The 26,908-nt window shown below is 45.5% G+C and overlaps 1 protein-coding gene across 3 annotated transcripts in view; it reads left to right on the top strand.

Annotated features, from left to right (window-relative positions):
- Positions 1–26,908, top strand: part of dcc (DCC netrin 1 receptor) — a 330,071-nt gene that overhangs the window by 99,942 nt on the left and 203,221 nt on the right. For all 3 annotated transcript variants that reach the window (XM_086186581.1, XM_086186582.1, XM_086186583.1), the window contains exon 6: positions 26,317–26,471. In XM_086186581.1, the coding sequence (XP_086042707.1) occupies positions 26,317–26,471 (155 nt within the window). The remainder of the gene's footprint in view (positions 1–26,316; positions 26,472–26,908) is intronic.

The raw sequence follows: 26,908 nt of genomic DNA on the forward strand, positions 1-26,908 counted from the left end.
ATGGTGTCTAACCCTAAGTCAAGGCAGTCCTGGAAGTCCTTTCTTCCCCCTCGTGAACCTGACTGAAGCTCAGCTGACTTACTATTTTGAAACGAAGTGAGCCAAAGCTCCTCATTTGTGGTTCACTTTCCAACAATCAGTCCCTGCTGACCATTCTGGTCTGGTAAGACTTGTAAGTTAATATTCGTTTGACATCCCAGAGGCAGGAGATTTCGTAGGATAGCAATGATGCTAGCAGGGCAGAAACGCATGCCTGGATTATTTATGTAACCTTTTGAGCCTACAACTTCAGGTAGCTGAGGATCGAATGCTGTTACCGTCCAGTGTTTCTTGCATTCATGTCAGTTGTAACAGGAGGAGGCAAAAATGCGTTATGCTTGTCGCTGTGGCACGCACTGGCCCTCTAGTGGCCACTTCGTTGTGCAGGTATGTTGAGAAACAGGGGAGAGTGGAGAGTTAGAGGAGTCTGGGAGTCAAAACAACCGAGCAATATTTCTGACATATCAGCAATCATTCCAGATGTTTGACTGCCTGCAGCTGATCAGTCCTCTTCACCCCCCCCCCCCCCCCCCACTGGACACTGCAAGTAGTTTCAGCTCAGTACGAATCCAAAATGAATCATGGACCTCAAAAATCTACTTTTAAAACCCCTTAAGTCTTCATTCACATGGAAATAGAAGATCCCCCCCTCTCTCTCTCTCTCTCTCTCACACACACACACACACACACACACACACACACACACAAATACAGACTCAGCATTCAGTGTTGTGGAAACAAAATAAAAGAATGAAGACGTGTAATTTCTCAAAGATCCTGCGGGACACAATAAAACAAATCCCAACTGGAAACTGTTAACACCCTGACATCCCAAAACAATACAAATAAAATAATAAATAATAAAAACCCATCTCTTTGCTGGCAGAAACTCTCTTGTCTGTCTGACACTCTTGGGGACAGAGAATCACATCCAGAATCAAATGCAGTCATGAAATATGTAATGTGAATCGTCTGTTTGCTTCAGGAGATTTTCATGAATAAAATATGTTTGTATTTATTGTCTGACTGCCTCTCTGCTGCGAGGGATTCAGGCTGGAGCTCCTCATGTGTTCAGGCGCTCCAAGATACCTGTGCAACACCTAAATACATTTTACTGCTCTCTCATTGGATTTATTTCACAAATAACTTCATATGAATATAAAAAACCATGTCAGATGACTGCTACAATCCTAAGGCTGTTATTACATTGCAATAAAAGTCCACAAACCAAATATTATATAAATAGAATCATTTGATGGATATTCTAGAGCAGCTTGGCCTTCTCACTGCTGTCGCCCATCTTGGTTTTGGAGGGAATGAAATGGCCTGCCGACAGCGAGGCTGTCGCGGCTGATGAGAAACTCCTGCAAGAGCAAGAAAAGGACTTCTGAAGAACGGTTGGTTAGTTTGTTGCTTGATTGAATTTGTACGTTTCCAAAGAGATTATTAGATGGCACAAAAAGAGATTAGTCAAAATAATCGGGGGTCTTGTTCTAAATGATCCTTGGCATGGAACAAATATGAATCGAGAAGCCTTGCCAGAGAATGTTGAGGCTCCCTACAAGGACGTCAGATTCAGCGCCGCACAGCTTTTGTCATTTTTTAATGATTTGAACGTTCAGCAACATTTTCCTCCAGTTTTGGATCTTTTACATGATAAACAGTAACCCCACCCAAAAAAACGCGCTGTATTCAAGGCAGCTATGAACAGTTAACACATAATAGGCAAGGCAAGGAAATTTTATTTCTAGAGCCCGTTTTCACAAACAGTTTGTCTCCAGGCTTCATGGCATCATAACAACATCCTCTGCCCTCAGAGCCTCACATCGACTGAGGAGAAACTACGTAGAAAACCTTTAACAGGGAAAAATGGGAGAAACCTCAGGGTGAGGAGGGGAGGAGGATCCCTCACCAGGAGGGACAGACGTGCAGTAGATGTTGTTACAGACAAGAAAACAGTTTACAATGCAGAATGTGAGAAACACGGAAATGTTAGTAACAGTTGAAGAAGGAAGCTTCTGGTAGGGGAGGCAGGGAGAGCAAGCCAGCTTGATGGGGGACTGGATGGTAGACTGGTTCATGGGAGGGGAGGCAGGGAGAGCAAGCCAGCTTGATGGGGGACTGGATGGTAGACTGCTTCATGGGAGGGGAGGCAGGGAGAGCAAGCCAGCTTGATGGGGGACTGGATGGTAGACTGGTTCATGGGAGGGGAGGCAGGGAGAGCAAGCCAGCTTGATGGGGGGCTGGATGGTAGACTGGTTCATGGGAGGGGAGGCAGGGAGAGCAAGCCAGCTTGATGGGGGACTGGATGGTAGACTGGTTCATGGAAGGGGAGGCAGGGAGAGCAAGCCAGCTTGATGGGGGACTGGATGGTAGACTGGTTCATGGAAGGGGAGGCAGGGAGAGCAAGCCAGCTTGATGGGGGACTGGATGGTAGACTGGTTCATGGAAGGGGAGGCAGGGAGAGCAAGCCAGCTTGATGGGGGACTGGACTGGTTCATGGAAGGGGAGGCAGGGAGAGCAAGCCAGCTTGATGGGGGACTGGATGGTAGACTGGTTCATGGAAGGGGAGGCAGGGAGAGCAAGCCAGCTTGATGGGGGACTGGATGGTAGACTGGTTCATGGGAGGGGAGGCAGGGAGAGCAAGCCAGCTTGATGGGGGACTGGATGGTAGACTGGTTCATGGAAGGGGAGGCAGGGACAGCAATCCAGCTTGATGGGGGACTGGATTGTAGACTGGTTCATGGGAGGGGAGGCAGGGAGAGCAAGCCAGCTTGATGGGGGACTGGATGGTAGACTGGTTCATGGGAGGGGAGCGCAGGCCGGTGTTACAGTAGGGAATAAGAGGGGGGGGTGGGGGGCGATGCAGGCGGCGGTTGGAGCTCTGGTGGATCTGTGGAAACACAGAGAGACTGCGGGACACCAAGGCCAAACTACAAAGTGAAACAAGTAGTGGTAGTGACAGTTCCAAAAATGTGCGGGTAGGAGAGGAGGAGAGAGGGGGAGAGGAGAGGAGAGGAGAGGAGAGGAGAGGAGAGGAGAGGAGGAAAGAGGAGAGGAGTGAAGGGCTCCATGTAACCTGATGTGTCCCCCAGCAGTCTAAGCCTGTAGCAGCATAGCTATCAATGGTTCAGAGCTACCTGAACCAGTCCGAACTGAAGGCTCTGTCATAGAGGAAGGTCTTAAGCCTGGACTTAAACGTAGTTAAAGTGTCTGCCTCTCTGGTTCCACAGTAGAGGAACCGGTACCTGAAGGCTCTACCTCCCAGTCTGTTATAGAGATACTGGGAATCACTAACAGACCTGCATTCTGGGAGCGGAGTGCTCTGGTAGGACAGTAGGGACTAATGAGTTCTTTCAGAGAGGATGGAGCTTCATCATTGAGAGCCTGATGAGTCAGCAGAAGGATTTTGAAGTGGATTCTAGATCCTACAGGAAGCCAGTGGAGAGAAGCTAAAGTGGAGAGATGTGTTCTCTCTTCTTAACTCCCGTCAAAACCCTCGCTGCAGCGTTCTGGACCAGCTGGAGACTCTTTAGAGAGTATTTAGGACATCCTGACAGGAGAGAGTTGCAGTAGTCCAGCCTAGAAGTGATGAATGCATGAACCAGTTTCTCAGCATCACTCTGGGAAAGGATCTTCCTGATCTTAGCGATACTTTGCAGATGGAAGAAGGCGGTCCTAGTCACATGCTTTATGTGGGAGCTGAAGGAAAGGTCCTTGTCAAAAATGACTCCAAGGTTCCTTGCAGTTGTCCTCAGGGTCAGGGTGATGCCATCTAGAGTGGTGATCTGGTTAGAGAGTTGTCCCTGAGGGGTTCAGGTCCAAACACGATGACCTCAGTTTTATCTGAATTGAGCATTAAGAAGTTAGAAGACATCCAGGATTTAATGTCTTTCAGGCAGTCTTGCAGATTAGTAAACTGGCTTGTGTCGTCTGGCTCCATCAACCAGTAAAGTTGTGTGTCATCCTCATAACAGTGGAAGTTGATCGAGTGCTTCTGGATTCTGTCACCTAATGGGAGCATGTGAAGAGTGAATAATGAACATGAACATGATGAAGGGTTATTGTATAATCAGAATTATTCCTTGCTGTCCAAGTCACAAGACAAGTAGCAAATAAATGGTGCCATTGAATTAGTATCACACACACACACACACACACACACACACACACACACACACACGTGCAGAGAGTGTACCTATGAACTTGTCTGAGTTTGAATTAATTGAAAACCACACTGCAAAACCTTCCTTTACACTGCACAGATATCCTCTCCTGTCAATCAAAGCATGACACACTGCCAGATCTGTGACAGTCAGGAAGAAATATACCAAATAATTTCACCAGTGTAAACGTAACACCACTGATGAGGCTGGGGAATAGGAGATGGGAGTCAGCTCGCTGCAAGTTCAGAGCCACACAGAATCGGAATATTGTAGTCAAGATCAAAGTGAGTCTGCACAGCAGCAGGAAATAGAAACATTTGCCTTCATGATGTGTGACACTCAAACCGCCGTTCCACTAAACACTAACATGAGTGCTCACCCGCACTGTGCTTCATTTGTACCGGATGTTTCATTCAAGCCGACTCTGTTCATTTAGAGGAATAGGAAGCAAAACTATGTATAAAATGAGTAAGGGACTGATACGAAGGGATCCTTGAGAACGGGAAGCAAGTCTTCTTTATAAGGACCAGAACAACCTTGCTGATCCATGTCACTTGTGGACTGTGGGCTGGCTGTTGCCCAGGTGTGTCCGTGTCCCCCGATAAAACTTGTCTGTGGGTGTTCCACCATGGAGTCCATTTTGCTGCCATAATTACGATACGTGCCAGTTGTTTGATTTTTGAAACAATGGGTCTGTTCTGTAAATGTTTGACGGCCCCTCACGTTGACACGACTCACCTCAGATTTGATGTTGGTTTATTCTGATGTCTGCCGCTGACATTCTGCTCCGACCAAGTTGGACTGAATCCATTCACACTGGTCCACATCGATCAGTTAGACCCAATAAATGGGAAAATAGGACATCCATCCATCATCCCTCCATCATCCCTCCATCCTCCTCCATCCATCCATCATCCCTCCATCAATCATCTCTCCATCCCTCATCCCTCCATCATCCTCCATCCATCCATCATCCCTCCATCAATCATCTCTACATCCCTCATCCCTCCATCATCCTCCATCATCCATCCTCCTCCATCCATCCATCATCCCTCCATCCATCATCCCTCCATCCGTCCATCATCCCTCCATCATCCTCCATCCATCCTTCCATCATCCCTCCATTCATCATCCCTCCATCCATCCATCATCACTCTATCCATCCATCCATCCATCATCATCCCTCCATCCCTCATCATCCCTCCATCCGTCATCCCTCCATCATCTCTCCATCAATCATCCCTCCATCCCTCATCCATCCATCATCCCTCCATGCATCATCCCTCCATGTTCTCCATCCATCATCCCTCCATCCATCATCCCTCCATCCATCCATCATCCCTCCATCATCCTCCATCCATCCTTCCATCATCCCTCCATTCATCATCCATCCATCATCCCTCCATCATCCTCCATCCATCCATCCATCCTTCCATCATCCCTCCATCATCCCTCCATCCATCATCCCTCCATCCATTCATCATCCCTCCATCCATCATCCCTCCATCATCCATCCCTCCATCCATTCATCATCCATCCGTCCCTCCATCTTCTCCCTCTTCTCCTGTTCAGGGTGGTGAGGGTGGAGCCTATCCCAGCAGCCTTCCCCCTGGACAGGTCACCAGTCCAGGCCAACACATAGAGACAGACAACCATTGGCTCTCCCAGCCACGCCTACGGTCAATTTAGAGTCTGGATTAACCTGGTCCCTCTTGATGTCTTTGGACTGTGGAGGAAGCTGGAGTACCAGAGAGAACCCAGCAGGAACAGGGAGAACATGGAGACTCACCCAGAAAGACCCCGTGCTGCAGCCGGGGCTCCACCCACAACCTTCTTGCTGGGGGTCACAGGGAGGACCGCTGCTCCACCAGGCCACTGGAAAATAGGACAGATGATTGAAAACAATTATGATAAGTTACTTTATCATTATTCAACACTAGAAAAGATGCAGCATTAAAGAAATGTCAATGTGATCTTGAAGTTGTGTGGCAGCAAACAAGGGTGCTCAGTAGAATGCTAACACCTCATTTACTATGATAAAGGGAGAGCTGTTAATGAACAATAACTTTTAACCTGAGTTCATTGTCACACCATTAATTGTGAAGTATTTTCTTTTTTAATTAGACTAACAGAACTATTGTTATACTCTAAACACAAGCTTAAAAATTGGTGCAGTAATGTTTAGTTTTGATATGGACATCTGTAACAGTCAAATAGTGTGTGTGTGTGTGTGTGTGTGTGTGTGTGTGTGTGTGTGTGTGTGTGTGTGTGTGTGTGTGAGCCATCAGCCAGAGATAATTTTGTGCCCTATGGACCCAAAAAGGAATAAGTTTGCTCATTAGCCACTGAGGCCTCCACTTGTCTTGACAGGGTGACAGGTCCTCCCAGCGTCAGGAGGACAGTGTATCTGACCATACATGAGACACTGATGGGAACATTTAGAATCACGGGTCTGTCTGTAAAAGTTCATCTGATGGAACTGACACGTCAAGCTCATGAAAGAATTTGTCACTTAAACAAAACATTTGAATCACTTCAAAATTAAAAGCTCATGTTGCTTGGGACATCCTTGTATAACGTTTAACCTTTACAAGGCTCTCTCCATTTTACAAAGATATTTGCTGTATGTCCAGTTTGGTTCACTCTGGTGGAGAATAGTGCTCCAGTGGCTGCCGTCATGTGATCATGTGACTATGGGCTTCAACTCCATAGTCCAGGCTTCACCAGCCCTCCTCCACCGAGCACCAGAACGCCTGTTCCTTCACCAGAATCCCATCTTCTGTCACAGTTTACTGACAAGCTTGTCAAGCCCATTTCCAGTGTTTCTGACTTTCACGTGACCTACTTTCACTCTTTGGAGACTTTATAAGAAAATTGCTCTAAATGTAGTTGTGGGTCTTTGGGTCAAAACCAATGCTGTGTAACTTTTGTAGAAGAAGCGCAGGGTCGATGGTGTCGGCCACTGTGCAGTGCGACGTTGAAATCACGTGTATTTAACGTCATTTTTCGACGTCTAAATCAGGTCCTCTGGAGGTGCAGAATGGACGTTTTTTAACGTCTATTTCTGACGTGGTCTTGACGTCCGATCGTCACGTCCACGTGACCTTCAGGTTACATTTGAACGACGTCTTGTCCACCACATTTCGACGTCCACAGGACACCCAGAGAGCGTATTTACACCCTAATGACGTCCTCCACGTCCATTTAGTTTTCTAGCTTTTTGTTTTGTTTCAACAGCCTTTACCTTTTACCTTTCATCCAACCTGAAAAGGGACAATCGTTAGTTATGCATAGAGGGTTTACATACAATCACAACTTAAGCTTCCTTTCATTTTCCATCTCTTCAGTTAACATTTTAAAGGTTAAAAACAAACTTGGACAAAAAGTGGAATAAAAATGGGCCCAGTCCAATATTGTTTCTCACTTCTGCAATTATAACTTAGACATTTTCAGCAGCCAGAACCTGTCAACTGGAGCTTGACAGAGAAATAGCAATGCCACTGAAGTTTGTAAAAAACAATGCCTTTAGTTGATCAGAATGATAAAATGACAGAAATGTTACCTTATGAACTTTGTGAATACAGTTACAAGGGGTTCCAAATTTCAGAACATTCCTCCAAAGGGTTCTAGGGGCAGCCAAAGACTCCCATTCAGGAAAAAACAACAGCAAAGAATTCTAGGAAACCAAGTATTAATACACACATTTCCAACTGTTAACACAAACTTTTTACATGTATTTGTAGCTCCTTACATGGATTTTTGTTTTTTTAACACAAACATTTACAACTATTTACAAGTGCTAACAGAGAATTTACAATTATTATCAAACTATTTACAAATTTTTTGACCCCCCCCCCCCCGTTGCATTGGCCTGAGCCTTCATGACAGCATCTAGAGGAAAAGTAAAGATCTGCATACTCACCATTTCTCTGTAACACAAATTTTATTCAAACAATGTAATGTTTAGTCAAATGTAGAGGTTCAGGGCGGCCTGGCCCAACACGCTAACGTGCAGCACCTCGCCGTCTCAACAGCCATCTTTTCTTTTTCTCCCTTCCCTTTCAGATTAAATTGGGTCATCAAGCCATTGGTAAGGAGCCTATAGTTGAATTACATACATTTGAGTGATATATTTGATATTCCAATCAAACAAGCACCCCCCCCCCAAAAAAAAGTTCAGTTCCCCCAGGATATTCTTCCATTTTAATCCGTCCACATCTGTCTTAATCTCAGATTATATTTATATAGCAATTCCAAGGACAGCTACAGTTTAGATGAAGTACTGCACAAGGATGAAATAAGACAAAAGGAATTAAAAAGTCATGGCAGAAAAACAACAAGAAGAGCCAATTTGTCTGTCATTTTACATGGAAAAGATGCCCACTGAGTTTTCTGGCAAGTGGTGGGCAAACTCTGTTTCTATCCTTCAACAGAATGGATAATTCAGGTGTGAACCTGGGAGTCGATCTATTTTATCCTCTTGTATTCGAAGCCTTTTATGAGGTGCTTGTTTGCCCACAACTGAGAGGAAGGTATTTGTGACGTCCAGAGCCATTTCAGTGCCTGGAACTCCTGATGAATAATGGGCGCCACCAGCAGGTAAATCCTTTCGCTACTGTTTGGTAACAGCACGGCCCTGACATTTCTCCAGACAAGAGTGTCTAGAGTTGCAGACCACTACCTCCCAGTTTGAGAACACCACCTTTTGTTCTTCTTACAGAAAATCAAATCAAGTGTGGGCCTTGATTTTTCCTTCAAATTTTGTCTGGCAGTTTCAGGAATCAGCTGAGAAAAGTCCAGGTTACTGGTACCCTCTCTGATGATTGTATTTGAATCAGTAGTAAGCAAGTCGAGGTAAAAAGCTTCAAGAACAACACGTCACTCATGGAGTACGGAGAAAGTAGCCCAGTTATCCAATCAGTGGAATCAACATCTGCAGATGGGGGTCTATGGACTCGAATTGAAATAATTAGAATTATTAAATCCTATATTACCATTCAGAATAAGAATTCTAAATCATTTTGGTATTTTCATCACATTCAAAATGACAACAGAAAGAGATGACTTCACCGACCTCAGTCCTATCCACTCCAAACAGGCCGTATCCAGGCCAGAACCGCTCTCCTTAAGCCACGGTTGGACATCAGGGTTCATCTGCTACACAAGTATATTGACATGACTAAATTTTGGATGGAAACTCTTAATATTCCAGAGAGTCTTCACCAATTGGTTTTTCTTTCTGAAAGAGGATGGACAGAACAGAGACTTTGGAGAAGGACACAAATCAGTGGCAGGAGGCTGTCTAGATATTGCAGCAACATGAGGGATGATGGCAGCACGACCCAGTGGCAAAGCAGGTTGTCTGGAGGTGATTCTAACCAGAATGCTCGTGACAGAATGAAGGTGATTAGTCAGCATTAGATGGATTTTTAGGCTTGAGAATGTTCATGGGTGTTGGTGTTGGATGACCACCAGACAGGTAGGGGGAGCTAGGGGGTGGGCATGAGTCCAGTCACTGGTTAAACACCTGACAGGAGCGCACAATCACGTACACTCATGTACTGCCACATGCCTGACCATAGAGGGCCATACGTGGGAAGAGCATTCTGTCCAATTCTGAGACGATAACCCCTTCACTCTCACATGGACATGAAGCCATGTTGCATCCATTTGTAGTCCTTTTGCAGGGTTTAACTAACCTAGGATGAGGGACGTTGATCAGGTCTCTGTAGATGTCTGGACACTACAGGTCTGGGGTAATGTCTGCTTTGGCTGTTTCTACATGGTCCTAGTTGTTATATTTCCCAAGTTCTGCAGTATATTGTATATATTGAACTCTGATAGCTTGAAATTGACACCTGCGCCATTCATTGGTACTCTGACTTTTCTCGCTCTAGAGGGGTGAGCATCATTTTTGTTGAGAAAGTGTGAGCTGTGTTGGTTGTCTTAGCTGCTGCTCGTGCCATCGTCGAAGCAACTTTGGGGTCATCAGACCCCAGGGATGTCTGCTGTTTGGAATCATGAGATCCAAGAAGGATCTAGAATTGAATGTGTTTGTCGAAGACTTTGTTGACACCGATTTCAGTTGGTGTGGATCAAGTTAGTTAGTTGCAGACTGATACAGATGTTTGACTTAGGGCTTGTCAGCAGGCAACAACAGTTTCAGACTTCATTTTTAATGAATGGAACATTTAATGAAGCAAAGGACTTTTTTTTTTCGTGAGCAGAGAGCCGCCATCCAACAGAAGCAGCTGTTGTTTGTTTAACTCTCAGGGAAGACTCTACAAATTAACCTTCGGGTGTTCTCGGTTTCCTTCTAGCTGGGCCTCTCTGCTGTTCTCTGTCCTTTCATGTCTTTGTCTCAGCATCCCCTCTGAGTCTGTCTGTGTTACCATCGCATTCATATTCTGTTTGCACTTCCCTGTCATCAGTGGCTGCCTGCAAACACCGCCCCATGTTTACGATCAACAGGAGGAGTCTGTGTCTTCAGCATGTCATGTCTGGTGTCTCATCAGTAGAAGTGCCAAATGTCCAACTGAGAGAACATCAACCACAGCTCAAGAGTGTCACTCCGAGACGACTCGTTGAGACCCTCTGATACATCAGCTGGTGCTCACAATGGAAATGCAGATGTTTGGAGTGTCAGGACAGAAATAGCACGAGTAACCCACCTGAAAAACCCTGAAGATTACGTTCCAGTTCTCCAGGTTTCTACTGTCTACAGACGATTTTAATTTTTTCAATAATGCCATTCAAGACATGGCTATGGAGACAGCATGGTGGGGGTAAAACAAACAAACACCTTTGTGAAGAGCGAGCAGGCGGCACTCACGTGGCTGGCCGGGGGTGAGCAGCTCATGAAAGTTCGCTGAACTGCTGCTGCGCCTGTTTCAAGGCAGGCTGGAGTGAAAACGAAAGCAACATCTAAATGTGAAAGTGGATGTAAAGCTGGCGAGACGGGGTGATTCCTCTGAGGAAGTGCAGTTTGATGATAAACACACTGAGGCTGCGGCAGGAGTGTGTTTTCACAGCTTGTTTTCTTATCATGTCGAACCTCCAGCAATCTGTGAATACACTCTGGATTTATATATTCATCGCTCCATCTGTTTTTATCTCTGGCTGCCTGATCTGCAAATCAAATATTTTTGAAAAGGTGAACAGTTTATTTCCACTGTATATCCTCCAGATTCTTCCGTATTCATGGATTTCTAAGGATGGATAAAAAGCTGACAGATGCACAAGGCAAGAGTGTGAGAGGTTGCAGTAGAACAGGGTTCTTGCATTCAAAGGCTAATGTCCTGTATGTAGTCTGCTGTTCAGGACAAATGCTTGACCTGCTTTGTTGTTTTTGAGACACTGATAAGCAACCATCAGTTCCACACTCCCTCACGCAGATGTCTCACCTTGATCCTTCCATCCAGATTCACAAACTTTGTCCCACCAAGGTGAGGAGTAGAAAGACCTGCCTGGAGTGACAAAGTGATTCTGAATTCACTTCAAATACAGTGACAAAATCTGTTTCCAGCTCTCCATGTTGTCCTGTTGTCAAAGCGATTTTCGGACCTGAGCTGTGATGCTCGTCATTCCTCTGTGCCACAAAACATTCGTGAGGTTGCGTTCGTGCTTTGCAAAAAATAAAAATAAATAAATAAAAAATAACCACAAAGTTGTATTTGCTTTTTATTGCAAGGACCCAAAGGTGTATTTGCATCTCTGGCACTAAGTACAGTGTATTTTGTCAGAGTAGTACATCAGAATCATCGATCTGCTGAGATGTCCATAGAAACACAACTTCATAAGATGCAGACAGGAGGAAGTAGAAAGTAGCTGAATAACAAACATTTGAACTGAAGTTGTTGCTCTCATAGTATTTATAGTACTTATGGTGACCAAACTATGTGTTGAAACATAAAGGTATGGAAATTTCCATGAAAATACCCCTGAGCTCTCTAAAGCTTTCTTGCAATTAAAGAACATAACCTTTCTTTTTCGCAGGCTCTTAATCTGAAATATAGCCAGGAAGTATTTATTTTCATTGTGAAGGTGCTAAAAACCATCAAAGTGTAAATGGAATAATATGTGAAACTAGAACCCTCCATCATGGACCAAGTCATGTTCCACATCTGCTCCTGAGCGCTTCGGCCCTGCGCCGGGTTTCTGTCACTGGAAGTCATCTTTGTGTTCTGCTGCTGACTTCACCTCATTTCGAAGCTATGAGCATAAACCCGGGTAAAGAAGCCTACCGTACCCCAGAGGTGAGTCAAACGTCAGTGCTGGCTGCAGGGCAGCTTCGAGTGTCTTATTTATTTATGCACCCCTGTGTATCTCTGCCAGTGATGGGAATAACGCCGTTAAAATTGAATTCTTGCTTGTGTTGTACGTCGCTTTGGACAATAGCGTCTGCTAAATGAAATTGCAGAACTGTAGAATTGTAAAATGCACGCCGTTACTTTTGTCAGTAACAGGTCATCTAACTAATTACTTTCTCAGTCGCTACAACGCCGTTACTGTTACCAACGCGCCGTTACTACGTGTTACTGAAGCGACTCATTGAAGCTGTCATCGACTCAGCTCACAGACACAGGAGCCGCCAATGCGTCTTTTTTTCTCCTGTGGTGAGGGGGGAGGGGAGGGGCAAGATAACCACCTCAGTTGTGATGATTGGCTAAGAGAGAGTACGATTTCATGTTGAGCCAACCAGAGACATCAGGTGGGCGGGTGTTGACACACAAACCAGCACATAGCAGCAGCGCGCACACACACACACACACACACACACACACACACACACAACTATCAGAGATGATGCGTCCGGAGTCGTGGGGAAAGACGCCGTTTTCAAGATGGAAACATTGGCACTACTTTAACTTCTTGGAGGTTGAAGGTCAAAACGTCCATGTTGAGTGTAGGTGACGTCGTCCCAGAGCAAAGAGGCCGTCAACGTCCAGTGTCAGCAGCTCCAGTTTAGTGAAGCATCTCTGGACGGCCCAGGCTTCTGCTAAACTAGAGGCCAGAAACACTGCTGACACTGCTAACGGTGACAGCAACAGGTGCCACTAACGGGAGCTCCGCTAACAAAGAAGGACAGGAGCCACGCGTCCAAGCAGCCACAGCTGGATTTTTCTGCCCAGCAAAAGTCTTGTGACACACAGAACTGAAGGAACTGAGAGGCCGTGATGTTGTTGAAAACAGGCCGGCGCTGTCAGCAGCTGATTCTGACTCTTTCAGAGCCTCAGAGGAGAGGAGGAGCGGCTCCGCCTGCAGGAAGACATTTTCTAAATACATAAAACAAATTCCTTGACATTTTTAAACTGAAAAGAAAAAAGAATAACGCAATAGTTACTTTCCCTGGTAACTAGTTACTTACATAGTGGAATAACTCTGCTTCTAAATCAGTTACTTTTTGGGAGAAGTAACTAGTACCTATAACTAATTACTTTTTCAAACTAACGTGCCCAACTCTGTCTCTACTCGTGAGTAATGAAGATTTTGGGAATGTGGGATTAAACCCTGTTGTTTACAATCATGAAAATATTGGTGACATTCCATTAAAAGTCTTTTGGGTACGTGCAAAATATTAGAAAAGTGTACGTCCAAAAACTCCTAACACATAAAAATACATGTTGATGGAGAGGTTGGCTGTCTTGTATTTACATTAATAAAGTAGAAATATGTCATGCTCATATGCCCCATTTACTTTTTTATCCAAATGGAGGCAGTTAGACGCTGATATATATCCACAGCGTTGTGATAAATGAGTTGTGTGTGTTCTCACTCCACAGGGCAGTGAGCATGATTAGATGATTAGGATAACGAATGTGAGCGTTATGTCCCATAATAATGAGTGCAGCCCGGCTCATTAGCTGGTTCCTGTTAATGAAAGCGGAGAGAAGCAGAGCTTGGACTGCAGCTATCACTCATACTCACAGTGCTGCTGATGTAAGTGCAGGATGCTAAAAGGATTTGAGTGAATTCATGATCTCAAACATGGCGGCCAGCTGGAGCAGTGGTCCTCACTGTGGCCCCCCAGCAAGAAAGTTGTGGGTGGAGCCCCGGCTGCAGCACGGGGTCTTTCTGGGTGAGTCTCCATGTTCTCCCTGTTCCTGCTGGGTTCTCTCTGGTACTCCAGCTTCCTCCACAGTCCAAAGACATCAAGAGGGACCAGGTTAATCCAGACTCTAAATTGACCGTAGGCGTGGCTGGGAGAGCCAATGGTTGTCTGTCTCTATGTGTTGGCCCTGCCATGGACTGGTGACCTGTCCAGGGTGAAGGGTGCTGGGATAGGCTCCACCCCCACCACCCTCAACAGGAGAAGAGGGGGAACATGGAGGGATGGAGGAGGGATGATGGATGGATGGAGGGATGGATGGATGGATGGAGGGATGGATGATGGATGGATGGATGAGGGATGGATGGATGGATGGATGGATGGATGGATAGAGGGATGGATGATGGATGGAGGGATAGAGGGATGAATGGATGGATGATGGAGGGATGGATGATGGATGGAGGGATGATGGATGGATGGATGGATGGATGATAGATGGAGGGATGGATGGAGGGATGGATGGATGGATGATGGAGGGATGGATGGATGGATGGTGGATGGATGGAGGGATGGATGGTGGATGGATGGATGGATGATGGAGGGATGGATTGATGGATGATTAAGGGATGGATGATGGATGGATGGATGATGGAGGGATGGATGATGGATTGATGGATGGATAGATGATGGAGGGATGGATGATGGAGGGATGGATGATGGATGGATGAACAAAATGAACAAAACCCAGTCCAAAGGCTGCTGGGATAGGCTCCACTCCCACCACCCTGAACAGGAGGAGAGGGAGAAGATGGAGGGATGATGGATTGGTGGATGATTGATCTCAAACAGCTAACTTACACATAGCTAATGTATGACAGCTAACTTACTAGCAGATAACTTACTCACAGCTTACTTACTAACAGCTAACTTACTAACAGCTATCATACTAACAGGTACCTTACAAGCAGTTAACTTACAAACAGCTAATTTACTAACAGTTAACTTACTAACCGCTAACTTACAAACAGTTAGCTTACTAACAGCTGACTTACTAACAGTTAACGTTCTAACAGCTAACTTACAAGGAGTTAACTTACGAAAAGCTAACTTACGAACAGCTAGCTTATTAACATCTAACTTACAAACAGCAAACTTACTAAGAGCTAACTAAGAAACAGCAAATTTACAGCAATTAACTTACTAAAAGCTAACTTACCTACAGCTATCTTACTAACAGCTAACTTACTAATAGCTAACTTACTAGCAGTTAATTTACTAAAAACTAGCTTACCTACAGCTAACGTACAAACAGCTAACTTACTAATAGTTAACTTACCAACAGCTAGCTTACTAACAGCTAACTTACTAGCAGTTAATTCACTAAAATCTAACTTACTCACAGCTAACTTAATAGCAGTTAACTTACACACAGCTAATTTACTAACAGCTAACTTACTAGCAGTTAACTTACTAAAAGCTAACTTACTAACAGCTAACTTACTACACTTACTACATGTATGTGTGCAGCAAAGGTGTTGACATGTTTGAAGGAACTTTCCCACAATAGAGACTTTAATAGAACTCTTTTAAACCCTAAATCAGAGAAATTCCCGTCCAAGCAGAACCCTGAATGATGTCATTTTTCGTCAATGTATTTTGATGTGCTTTTTTTCAGTTTTGCATTATACAAGGAAACTGTCTGTCCATCCCTTTGTCAAAAAGGGGAAATGCACAGAATCATAGACAGAAAGCCCTCATTCTAAGCTCTGATGTGGTGAATCTTTATTCCCAAACTCTGAATTGCATCATGTCCGATCCAACTTGTCCAGCCTAAGGTAATTCCTCAAGACTTGTCACTATCATCAGCTGACAGGTGGCTCTTCTTCCATCATGCCTTATGTTGCCTGTATTGCCGTTTTCTGGTGGCACTTTGTAGCCTAGTTTAGTCAGGCCAAACCAGCTGATGGAAACTGCTCATGGGTGGAAATTCTCCAGAGCTCATGGCTCTGTTGAAGGTGCCAGGGAGACCTGGATGGCATATATCCTCTGGTCAGATGTCCAGATGAGGAGGTGGTCACCTGAATGAGGGTGCTGATCTTAAGTTCGTTAAGAAAGACCTGGGTCAAACTGAACGAACTGGGACATATTGATGGATTGGACAATGGACGGTGACACTGCTGTCTCCAGTACAACCTTGGTTCACACAGAAACGGCAGGTTTATATTTGTCAATCAAAGTTAGCTGCACCACACAGACGCAGAATAACAGCTACACATCACTTTTCTGTGAAGGGGGATTTGGGGCATTTGCCTTTTGCTGGCATTTGCCAGTTGGCTTCAAATTTCCTTGACAAGTGGAAACAATTATGAACGATTCAAACTTGTGTCCACTCAACATGAGCTACTACCACTGTGTAAATCAATGACTGTGTCACCTCCTGCTCTTCGCGTCAGCCTCTGAAAATGGACCCATGGAACAGTGAACCCACAACACACCACAAAGCATGGCTTGCAGACAGAGTGGTTGTCTATAACCAAAGTGTCGCTCACCCAATCCTCACTTCCCCAGAAACTTTGTCAAAGTGTCCTTGAGCAAGACACTGAGCCCTGAATTACTGCTGATGAGTCGGTTGGCACCAAGCACCAGTCAGAGAGAGCGTGTGTGAGTGGGTGAATGAAGCAGCACCGTAAAAGACCTTTGAGTATTTAGTTCCCAACTGATAGTTGTTTTCCAATTCAACAGCAGTGAGTTACTCTCCAGCTCCAGGTTCATAGTTGGCTCTATAGCTGGTTCTGGTGCAAGGTTCAAGAACCTGTTCCATGATGGTGGAAAAGCCCACCATCAAGCATCACATAATCTGCTGCACAGCAATAAATACAGATTAGGGTTAGTCTGTGGTCTGCTGTGATTGACTCGCTTCACTGTGGTATCGTGAAGTACTGTGGTATCGTGAAGTACCCTTCTGAATAATCCTCACACACACACACACACACACACGCACGCACACACACACACACACACACACACAGTGGGGGATTCTTCTCCTGATTAATTACAGCCTCTGTGAATTACTGTGGGTGTTCTAGAAAACATTTAACAAGGCCCCCCCCCCACTGTGCTGCCAGCCTGCTGCCACTCACCCAAAACCACCAGCTGAGAAGCATGAAAGAGAAAGAGGGGGCACGATCAGAGAACCCCCGCTGAGAGAGGGAAGAGGAGAGGATTTCTGATTGTCAATATATATATGAACCGGTCCAGCCATACTGGAGCCCGTTTCACCCAATCAGATCGTCTGAACGTGATCACCCTTCTCTGTCTCCACATTGGAATTACAGGATCTTTTGTCCCTTCACATTTGACGCCCCCCCCCCCCCCCCCCCCCCCAGGACCCATGAACATGTGGCTTTTGTATTCATTGTTAAAGCCTACAATTGCATTCATTCCAGGGTTAAATGACTCTGCGGTAGTTGTGGGTAATATTGGCTTCAGCTCTATCAGCAGTTAAAAGAGGGCTTTGGAGTATTTCCTCAGGAACACTGAGCTGTGATGCAGGCCCTGCCAGCATATGCATCAATCCTTCCTCACTTCTATGTCAATTTTGGAAGTTTGAAGTTATTTGTTTGTTGCCATTTGAATTTTATTAGTTTGCTGCTTGTATGTGGGAACTGAGTCACAACGGGATCTGTTCACTGCCACCCTTTCAGTGTGTGATGGTGCAGGAGAAAAGGGAGTGAAGTGAAATCTAAAAATGTGCAGTATTATGAATAATAATGTCTGTAAATATAATGAACGATGTATGACTTCAGTAACTTGTAAAACGTACAGTATTTTTAGCAAGTGCAGCATAGCATTAGCATTCCCATTTGTTTTACCAGAAATGAGTCATTCAGCAGCGATGATGTTCAATAACATTGAAGTAACATTTAGCAGTTCTGTGGTGGGAAAGTGGATGAGCAAACAAATGTCTTTGACTCTCATTCACACACGTAGCATCAACAGGTCTGCACACTGACTTGGAATAACCTTATCATCACCAGTGAGGCAGCCGTGCTGCAATTGGCTCATTGAAACTGCATTACAAGCGACAAACGGCAACATTTAACCATCTGACCCATTTGAAAGTAATCAGGCTCAAGCCAAACAACACGAGGTTGCTCATTGCTGAACATATCATGGATAGTATTAAATGCCTTCCTGGTGGCTGAAGTGCTAAATTACTATTTGGTGGGACTGTTTTTCAGTCTGAAGACCCACATCAGCTTGCACAGCTGACAAACCCTTTAGCTTCAGCACTCTGAACAACGCTATTCCAAACTTAAGCTTATGATCTCTTTTCCCAGCCAACCAGGGGATGATTTACATGTTTTGTACATAACAAAGCTGAAACTAGCATATGCAAAAATAATAGTCAGGTAAGTAAGTACTGTCGCCTCATGGCAAGAAGATTCAGGGTACGAATCCACCAGCTGGCCAGGGCCCTCCTGTCCAGAGTTCCCTTTACTGGGTTAACTGGAGGCTCTGAATTGTCTGTCTCTGTGTGGCCCTGCAACCTGTCCAGGGTGGTATGGATGGATGGAATTCCCATCCAGGTTACATGGATGAAAATCACATTCTAGAAATGTGTATGTGAGATCTGCCTCCCATCCCACCCTTGACATGCCCACTTCAAACCATTGATGGTCAATGTGGTCAGCTCATGGATGATGATTGAAGGACCGCTGCTGATTGGCGCTTCGTCACGGCAACAACCAGAAGACCAAGAAAAGCCATTACACACTAGAATCACCACATTATCCATGTTTACAAGAATCCGACTGATGACATCACAGGGTAACCTGACAACTTTGATGAAGACATCTGCTAGCTAAGATGTTCCAGGGTTCATTTTGGTGATCTTGGTTGGGCTGTGATTGTGTAGGGCTGATACTGAGGATGAGGACGGTCAAAACTCTCACTCTTTGCTAATGTAGCGAACCACGTGTAAGTGATGAAGATGAGGAAGATGAAGTCGGTCATGTGACAGCATCACAAGTTACTATAACAGCTGCTTCTCTAATTTTCCAGTGTGAATTTTCATTCAAAGAACACAACAATTCAACTCTTACTGCATCAGACTGGTGTGCTCTTCTTTGCTCCTCAGGAAGAGAACAGGAAGAAGAAAGTGCTGATCAAATGAGCAAAATGTTAGATGGTCATATCCATCCTTCCATCCATCATCCATCCATCCATCCATGATCCATCCATCCATCCATCCATCCATCCCTCCATCCATCCATCGTCATTATCCATCATCCATCATCCATCCATCATCCCTCCATGTTCCCCCTCTTCTCCTGTTCAGGGTGGTGTGGGTGGAGCCTATCCCAGCAGCCTTCCCCCTGGACAGGTCACCAGTCCATGGCAGGGCCAACACATAGAGACAGACAACCATTGGCTCTCCCAGCCACGCCTACGGTCAATTTAGAGTCTGGATTAACCTGGTCCCTCTTGATGTCTTTGGACTGTGGAGGAAGCTGGAGTACCAGAGAGAACCCAGCAGGAACAGGGAGAACATGGAGACTCACCCAGAAAGACCCCGTGCTGCAGCCGGGGCTCCACCCACAACCTTCTTGCTGGGGTCCACAGTGAGGACCACTGCCCCCACTGGGGTGCCATAAGGTCATATATTTGTTTTAATAATTTCAAGTTCAAAGGAGTATCTGGAACAATTTTGGCTAACTATAAAGACAAACACAGCAATTTTAGATGTTGATGATAACGTTAAGAGTATCTGGAATCAGTTCACGACCGCACCATCTGTGTCAGCTCCAAAATGCTCGGACACGTGGTTCAGAGTTCACGCCCTGGTGCACATCCTTCCATCAAGCTAGTTTTTATAAAGCACAGCTGTTGCATGGAAAGTGGCGTACACAAGTTTCCGGCACCATTTTGTGCTTGTGCCACCTTCATTACTGAGACCCCTGGCAGGTTAGCAGTGGTGCCGTTTATTTTCTGTGGTACTCCCTATCTCAGTCCTCTCCCACCCCACCTCCCACAATTAAGCAGCATCTCCTCGTGATCTTGTATGGTGTCACAGACTACAGTTTCGCTGCCTCTTTGGTCACGTATGTTCAGACTAATCCCTCTCAGTCCATCCGCGTGCTGCAGCTCCTCATTTCTTTCTGCCTGAGTGCGGGTTTTAAATGCAACCCCTGATCCCACACCCAGATGACGAATCAAATCAACCTGACCCGTCCTTTGTCTCTTAAGCTTTGTAATCCAGGATTTGAACTCAATCAAGTACCGTAGGGGAAAAGGGAAGGACTTAATGTGACTCTTCAATGCAGCTTGAGCCTGAAAGAATTCACCTGAATGCTTCTGAGCCTATTGTTCTGTTGTTTTCCTTTCAAATCAACAACTGATGATCACAACCTGCTTCTACATGTGTGACCTTGTGAGGAGGTGTCTTCCCCAGCTTGTCTTCAACAGAACAATCTTCTCATGAGCCTGAGCTCATCAGATACAGACATCTGTTCATTCTGACCATCTGTCTCTCTTGGAGCTGCAGATTGTTTGGATATTTGTGATGAATTTTGAGATTCCTCCTCCTCCTCCTCTCCCTGCTGTCTGTCTCCTTCTTCTTAAACCTCCCATCTTTGCGTTCCTTGCCTGGATATGACAGGAACCTTTGCTGGTGCACTGCTTGTTGGAAGTTGTTGAGAAAAGTGAATGTCGTTCTGACTTTCCTCTGTGAAACTGACATCAGCGTGAAATGTCCTTTTTCATTCTGTCCTTCATTGCTTCTGCCCCTAAACTGTCTTGCTTCAGGCTGATGGTGATGATGCACCCACAGCTTGTTTGACCTTTGATCTTGAGCTGCTCTCTCTCAGCCTGCATTTGTTTGTTCCTTGCTGTGGTGTCGGGGCATTTGTCAGGATCCTCCTCCCTCCCCACCGATTTGTCTGCAGCCTTCATGCCAGCTTACCTGGCTGTTCTGGATAGACAGAGACCAGCAGGTGAGGTCAGCATCAGCTGTGTTGACCCGGCTGTGTCTCTCACATGACCGCACAGGTCTGGCAGGATCCGGGTCAGGGCCTACGACAGCGTGGGCAGCACAGAGTTAATTACCTAGTAGAAACATCCACTGCGTGGTCCTGCTACGATGGCCGCTACCACGGTGACCAGCTGCGAGTCTGTCGTCCTGGAAGAAACCCTAATAAAGCACATCGGGGAAAACTAGTGTTTAAATCACGGTGAAGTCTCAAGCTGAAATCGGCCAGAAAACCTTGTCAGTGTATCTTTGACGGCCCACCTCCAACCTTGTTTTCTTTCCCAACACTAATTATGAAAGGGATCTGGGACCGTTGACACTGTTACAAATATATTCAAATGCACATGAATGAGGAGTCTGCTGTTGCCCGTGGTCCTGAAATGAAAACTGTATTTGGGAGTTGGAACAGTATACAGAATTATATTTAACAATTCTACTGCTGCATTGATGGAATTAGCATTGTGGCAGAAAATGAAACAAAATGACAAATTGTCTGCCATGTGTTGACGCACCAACAACGTGTTGATCTACAGTAGCTGCATGACAATAACTCAGAGGAGCACCATTATGAGAACATGAGAATGGTTCCATTTGGTTGCTGCGCTGGACTTGATGGGCAACCCACAAACATAAGAGCATCAACCAACGGCTCCTTCAAGAGCAAAACCAAAAATATCTACGAAGGGCCTGGAAATCAGCTTTGAATGAGAGCTCCTTCTCAGTCGGAGGCGTGAGGGACCTGACAGCTGGCACATTTCCAACAGAGAACCTTCTTCGCAGACCAGGGATGTTTGAAAGATTTGGACATTCATGAGTCAGTGAGAGTCAAGCAGAGTTTCCTGTCAAATTGCACCATGGGTTTTGGAGGCCACAGATTTTGATCCACAGTTGCTTGAACTTTGACTTTTAACTTTTGTTACATGTAGCTAGCTTGTGCATTGTATTGCTACACACCCATCAGACAGGACAGGACACTGGCTCCTGACCTGGTCAGTGGACGCAGGCTAGTTGCACATACAGTAGCATGTGTCCCTGACATCCTGCCTTCTCCAGCCCTGCGCTCTTAAATTACAGTTATTATCCTTTAACTCTCTCAGATATCACGAGTCACAGAGTGAATGAGAAGGTGTGTGTGTGTGAATCTTAAACTTATATCCCAGTGAGGACTTAAGGGCATCTCTCTCTCTCTCTCTCTCTCTCTCTCTCTCTCTTTCTCCCCCCCCCCCCCACACACACACACACAGCAGATGTTCATTGAAATGAATGATGAGATGATTTCCATTTAAATGCTGAGTGGAAGTTATTACAGTGTAGCTATAGAAAACTGATAGTGTGTGAGTGTGTGTGTGTGTGTGTGTGTGTGTGTGTGTGTGTGTGTGTGTGTGTGTGTGTGTGTGTGTGTGTATGTGAGACAGAGAAACCACAACAGCTCTCTTCATCCCATTGCCTTTTTCTATGTCCTTATTTTAACTGCTGCCAGTCAGTTCAGGTGAGGTGTGTTCAGACCAGGTGGAGTCAGGCTTGTGTCTGTGTGGGGGAGGTCAGCTGGCTCTTGATGTCTCTCATTTGCATATGAATGGCAGCCCTCAGCTGTTTCCTGCAGGAGATAGAATGGTATCAATGCAGCATTTTGCTTGTTGTGGTGTGCCTCACTACCAGCTGCGGGACGCCAACACTTCTGTCCACGTGTCTCCTCAGTTGTCCAAGTCATCAGAGCAGCCCTACCAGACAATAACAGTCCCCAAATACACAGAAGCTGCTGGGTGCTGGTTGACATTCGGAACATGGAGAAGATTACAGCTGAGGTTTCGCTTTGTCTAACTTGTGAGGCGATCTTTCAGATTAAAAAGCTAGCAGCACCAGGGCACTTGACCCTACACAGACATGGAGATTACAGGTGATAGTTGGAGCATCTCCACCACCTAAGTTACACCTGGTTTCCACGGCGCTCTGTCAACACGAGTCATAGGGAAGTTCTTTCATTCAATGAGAACCTTCATGATTTCTGATGCGTTTCTCTCATCTCTGATGTTGCCACCAGTGTTCCAGGCACTTCTTGTCACAAAGACTTGGACTTTCTTGTCCTGTTTGCAAGAACTTCCACCACTTAAAGGGATGGTTCTCCCTCTTCTCCTGTTGAGGGTGGTGGGGGTGGAGCCTATCCCAGCAGCCTTCCCCCTGGACAGGTCACCAGTCCATGGCAGGGCCACCACATAGAGACAGACAACCATTGGCTCTCCCAGCCACACCTACGGTCAATTTAGAGTCTGGATTAACCTGGTCCCCTCTTGATGTCTTTGGACTGTGGAGGAAGCTGGAGTACCAGAGAGAACCCACGCAGGAACAGGGAGAACATGCTGACCTTACCTGACAGGAGGAAGCTCTGTAAGCTTCAACATGTTCTGGTGGCAGCCACTACACAGCTCTGGCTAAAGGCTGAAGGAACGCAAGCAGCGATCAGGGATCTCCTGATCATCAGCTGCACTTCATGTTAAAAAATATTGCAGTTCTTCATCCATCCATTCCTGCCAGCTGTGTACTCTCCGAGTTTGTGGGGATGCTGAGAAAGCAGTCCCATATGTAGTTTAGTTTCTTAGCTGTTGGAAGCTGGCCAGCCAGCACACACCCACCGGGGTGACACGGGGAAAGGCTCAAGCTCTCTCTGAGTTTTAATCAGCCATTTTTTACCAGCCTTATTATTGCAATTCCTATCCATTGTGATACAAGCAAAGACATAACGTGTGTGATTCCTGTACTTTAAACAACAAACAAAAGTTCTATTATTGCTTACACAAGCATTTCTATTCTATTTTCACAAAATAACATTGACGTGTCATATTGATGAGCAGTGCTGTCACTGCACTGTACACTGAGCCGCCACTCTGGAGGGCTGTGGCTGATGCCTTTATAGGCTTGAATGTGTACCCCCATCAGGCTGGGGCCAGAACAGTGTAGACCTGCTCTACGTGAGGACAGCCCTGCCAGCACTGCTCTTATGATCCAGCACTGTTTAACTCAATTGAATGGGAGCAGAATAACCAAGTGCCATTCCATCTGTTATGCTTGCTAATGTCCATTCATTGATCAGAAAACTAGATTACAGCCGTCTTTGTGGGGCCTGTCAGCCCACTGTGAGAGGCTGCTGTCTTTATCGAGGCATTCACACACGGACTCGTGACAGACAGCAGCACCCAGCGGACGCATGACACCTTCACACGGTGCACAGACGGCCGCGCCGAGGTCCCTTCTACATACGGTGATGACCTCTGGCTGCTGCAGGAACTCACAAGGTAGCGCTACAGAGGGATGTCAATCAGGGAATTCTTCAGAGAACTTTTGAGATGAGGGACAATAATCCACTTGATTTAACCCTTTAAAGAATCCATAGAATACATGTTTTATCTTTGCCATTTTTTAGTTTATTCTTTTAGTATCAGTCAGTGTCAGCTTTTGCACTTCATGGGATTCAGTTACCTGCCCTTTCCTTCTGCTGCAGAGAAGTCACCGTCATGCACGTCCAGTGTGTTAGCATAGCACATCTGATCCAAGAATAAAAACGTCTTGTTAAAAACACTTCTTTTGTTGAGCAACTCGGTCGTTGATTGTGGCATGAAAGAAGGTCTGATGAGATTTGTTCTAATTTGTGCTCTGAAAAGGGCCTAAACATGCATGAGGAGGCAGATTGCAGTGCTGTTGTTTGACAGGTTTTGGGACGGCTTCCAGATTTACAGATTCTAAATAAAAAAAGAGTTAACAAAGATCAGGCTAAAAAAATGATGGCACTGTTTCCAGATGTGACTCCATACAGGATAACCTGCCAGATCTTCCATAAATCCTTCAGATTCGTTTGTTTCCTGTTAGGATTTGAGAGTGCAACGATTGCAAAGACTATGACGATAACTGGCATCCAGCCTGTCACTGGAACATGTCTGGAACTTTGTGCGGACAGAACAGTGTTGGATGATGCTCTCATTCAGACTCCTGGGAGCAGCATGAACAGTCCCCTCTGGTGGAATCAGCTCTCAGCTGTCTGACTCATTTCTGCACTCGTGTTGTTGTCCGATTCATTTGTATATCAGTGTGTAATTGTTGTATTTGAGGCTTCAGCGGCTCTGAGTTTAAAGGAAATCGTTAGCTCGTAATTAGAGGGTTACGCCAGTGATGAAGTTACACCTACAGATAATGATGTATCGACGATGGAGGACCAACAGACAAGACTCTGCCTCCTCAGTCGCTTTCTAGCTTTCCTCTCTTTCTGTTTCTTTTTCATTTCTCCTGCATTCATCCCTCTTACTTACTTTTTCTGTTCCCACCATCTTCTCTGTTTCCTCAACCACATCTCATGTCTCTATTTGGACTTTGTTTATTCCAGTGCTAACGTGTGTGACAGTGACGTTCCAGTGTGAGTGTGTGTGTGCTGACAGAGCGAATGCTGGGAACTTGGATCGCTGACAGCGTCACTGTGGCTTCTGGTGCTACATGAGGCCCTGCAGGCTTCATCCTTGTCCCTGCTGCTTATTTACACACCGAGCAGATTTTAAGCAACATTAGCATTTATTTGGGGGCGTGATTGCATCTGAACGTAAACTTCCTGGGTGATGTACTCTGTTTCTGCTACTTTGGGCTTTCTGCTAGCAAAAGTACTGACAACTAAGTACCTGAAAATGAGTCTGCAACATGCAAATAAGCCTGCAGCTGACCATGAAGCAGTGACTGTGTAATAAACATCCATGAGGGGTAATGAGATCAAACACAGCTCTTCATTAATAAGCTGGTCACTCAGAGAGTAATTGTGTTAATTAGTTGGCAGTTAACTGAGGTCACTCCTCGCTCATGTGAAACACAATCCTGTTGTTTTACAGCAGGTAAACACACAACAGCAAGAAGGCTGCTGGACATCAGCTGGTCCACTGTTTCACACACACCTCCTCCAGCAAGCAGAAGGAGGTGTGTGTGTGTGTGTGTGTGTGTGTGTGTGTGTGTGTGTGTGTGTGCGCTTTATTTATATTTGTGATGTTTCTTTATTTCTGCAGTTCCTCCTCAGTTCCTGAACTATCCAACCAACACCTACGCGTATGAATCCACTGACATCGAGCTGGAGTGTGCTGTGACGGGGAACCCCCTGCCGACAATCCGCTGGATGAAAAACGGAGAGGATGTCATCCCCAGTGATTATTTCCAGATCGTGGTGAGTCAAAGAGACCCCTTCAAAAATACTAGGGCTGTCACTTTATCAGAAGGATAAGTGAGTTACAGGATCCACAATGGATTCAGATATAATTTTTCTTTTTATTTATTTTTTGTTTTTTATGTTATTGGGGTTTGTTTCAGAAAGCAGGTTTAATGTAAACCTGGTTCTTGTTAACCCTGAAGTGAGGGAAAGTCTGAGTTTTCCTTCTTTGAAAGGGAATTGTCGCAAACCTGGAAAAGAGTTGATTCAGACTGAGAGGTAACCTGAGCTCTGAGTCATTCAGGTAATCTGTAATTTTGCCAAACCACTGGCCTTCAGCTGTCTGATCCAGGTTGGTTTAGTTGTCCCTGAGACTTTCTCTACAAAGTAAACTCCTTGATTGAGGGTCCCGGAGATGAAGAGGCTGCAGTACTCTGCAGTACTCTGCAGTACTC

The sequence above is a fragment of the Aulostomus chinensis genome, chromosome 19 (assembly GCF_037954235.1).
Source record: "Aulostomus chinensis isolate RoL2024-O1b breed Wild chromosome 19, RoL_Achi_v1.0, whole genome shotgun sequence".
Lineage (NCBI taxonomy): Eukaryota > Metazoa > Chordata > Actinopteri > Syngnathiformes > Aulostomidae > Aulostomus > Aulostomus chinensis.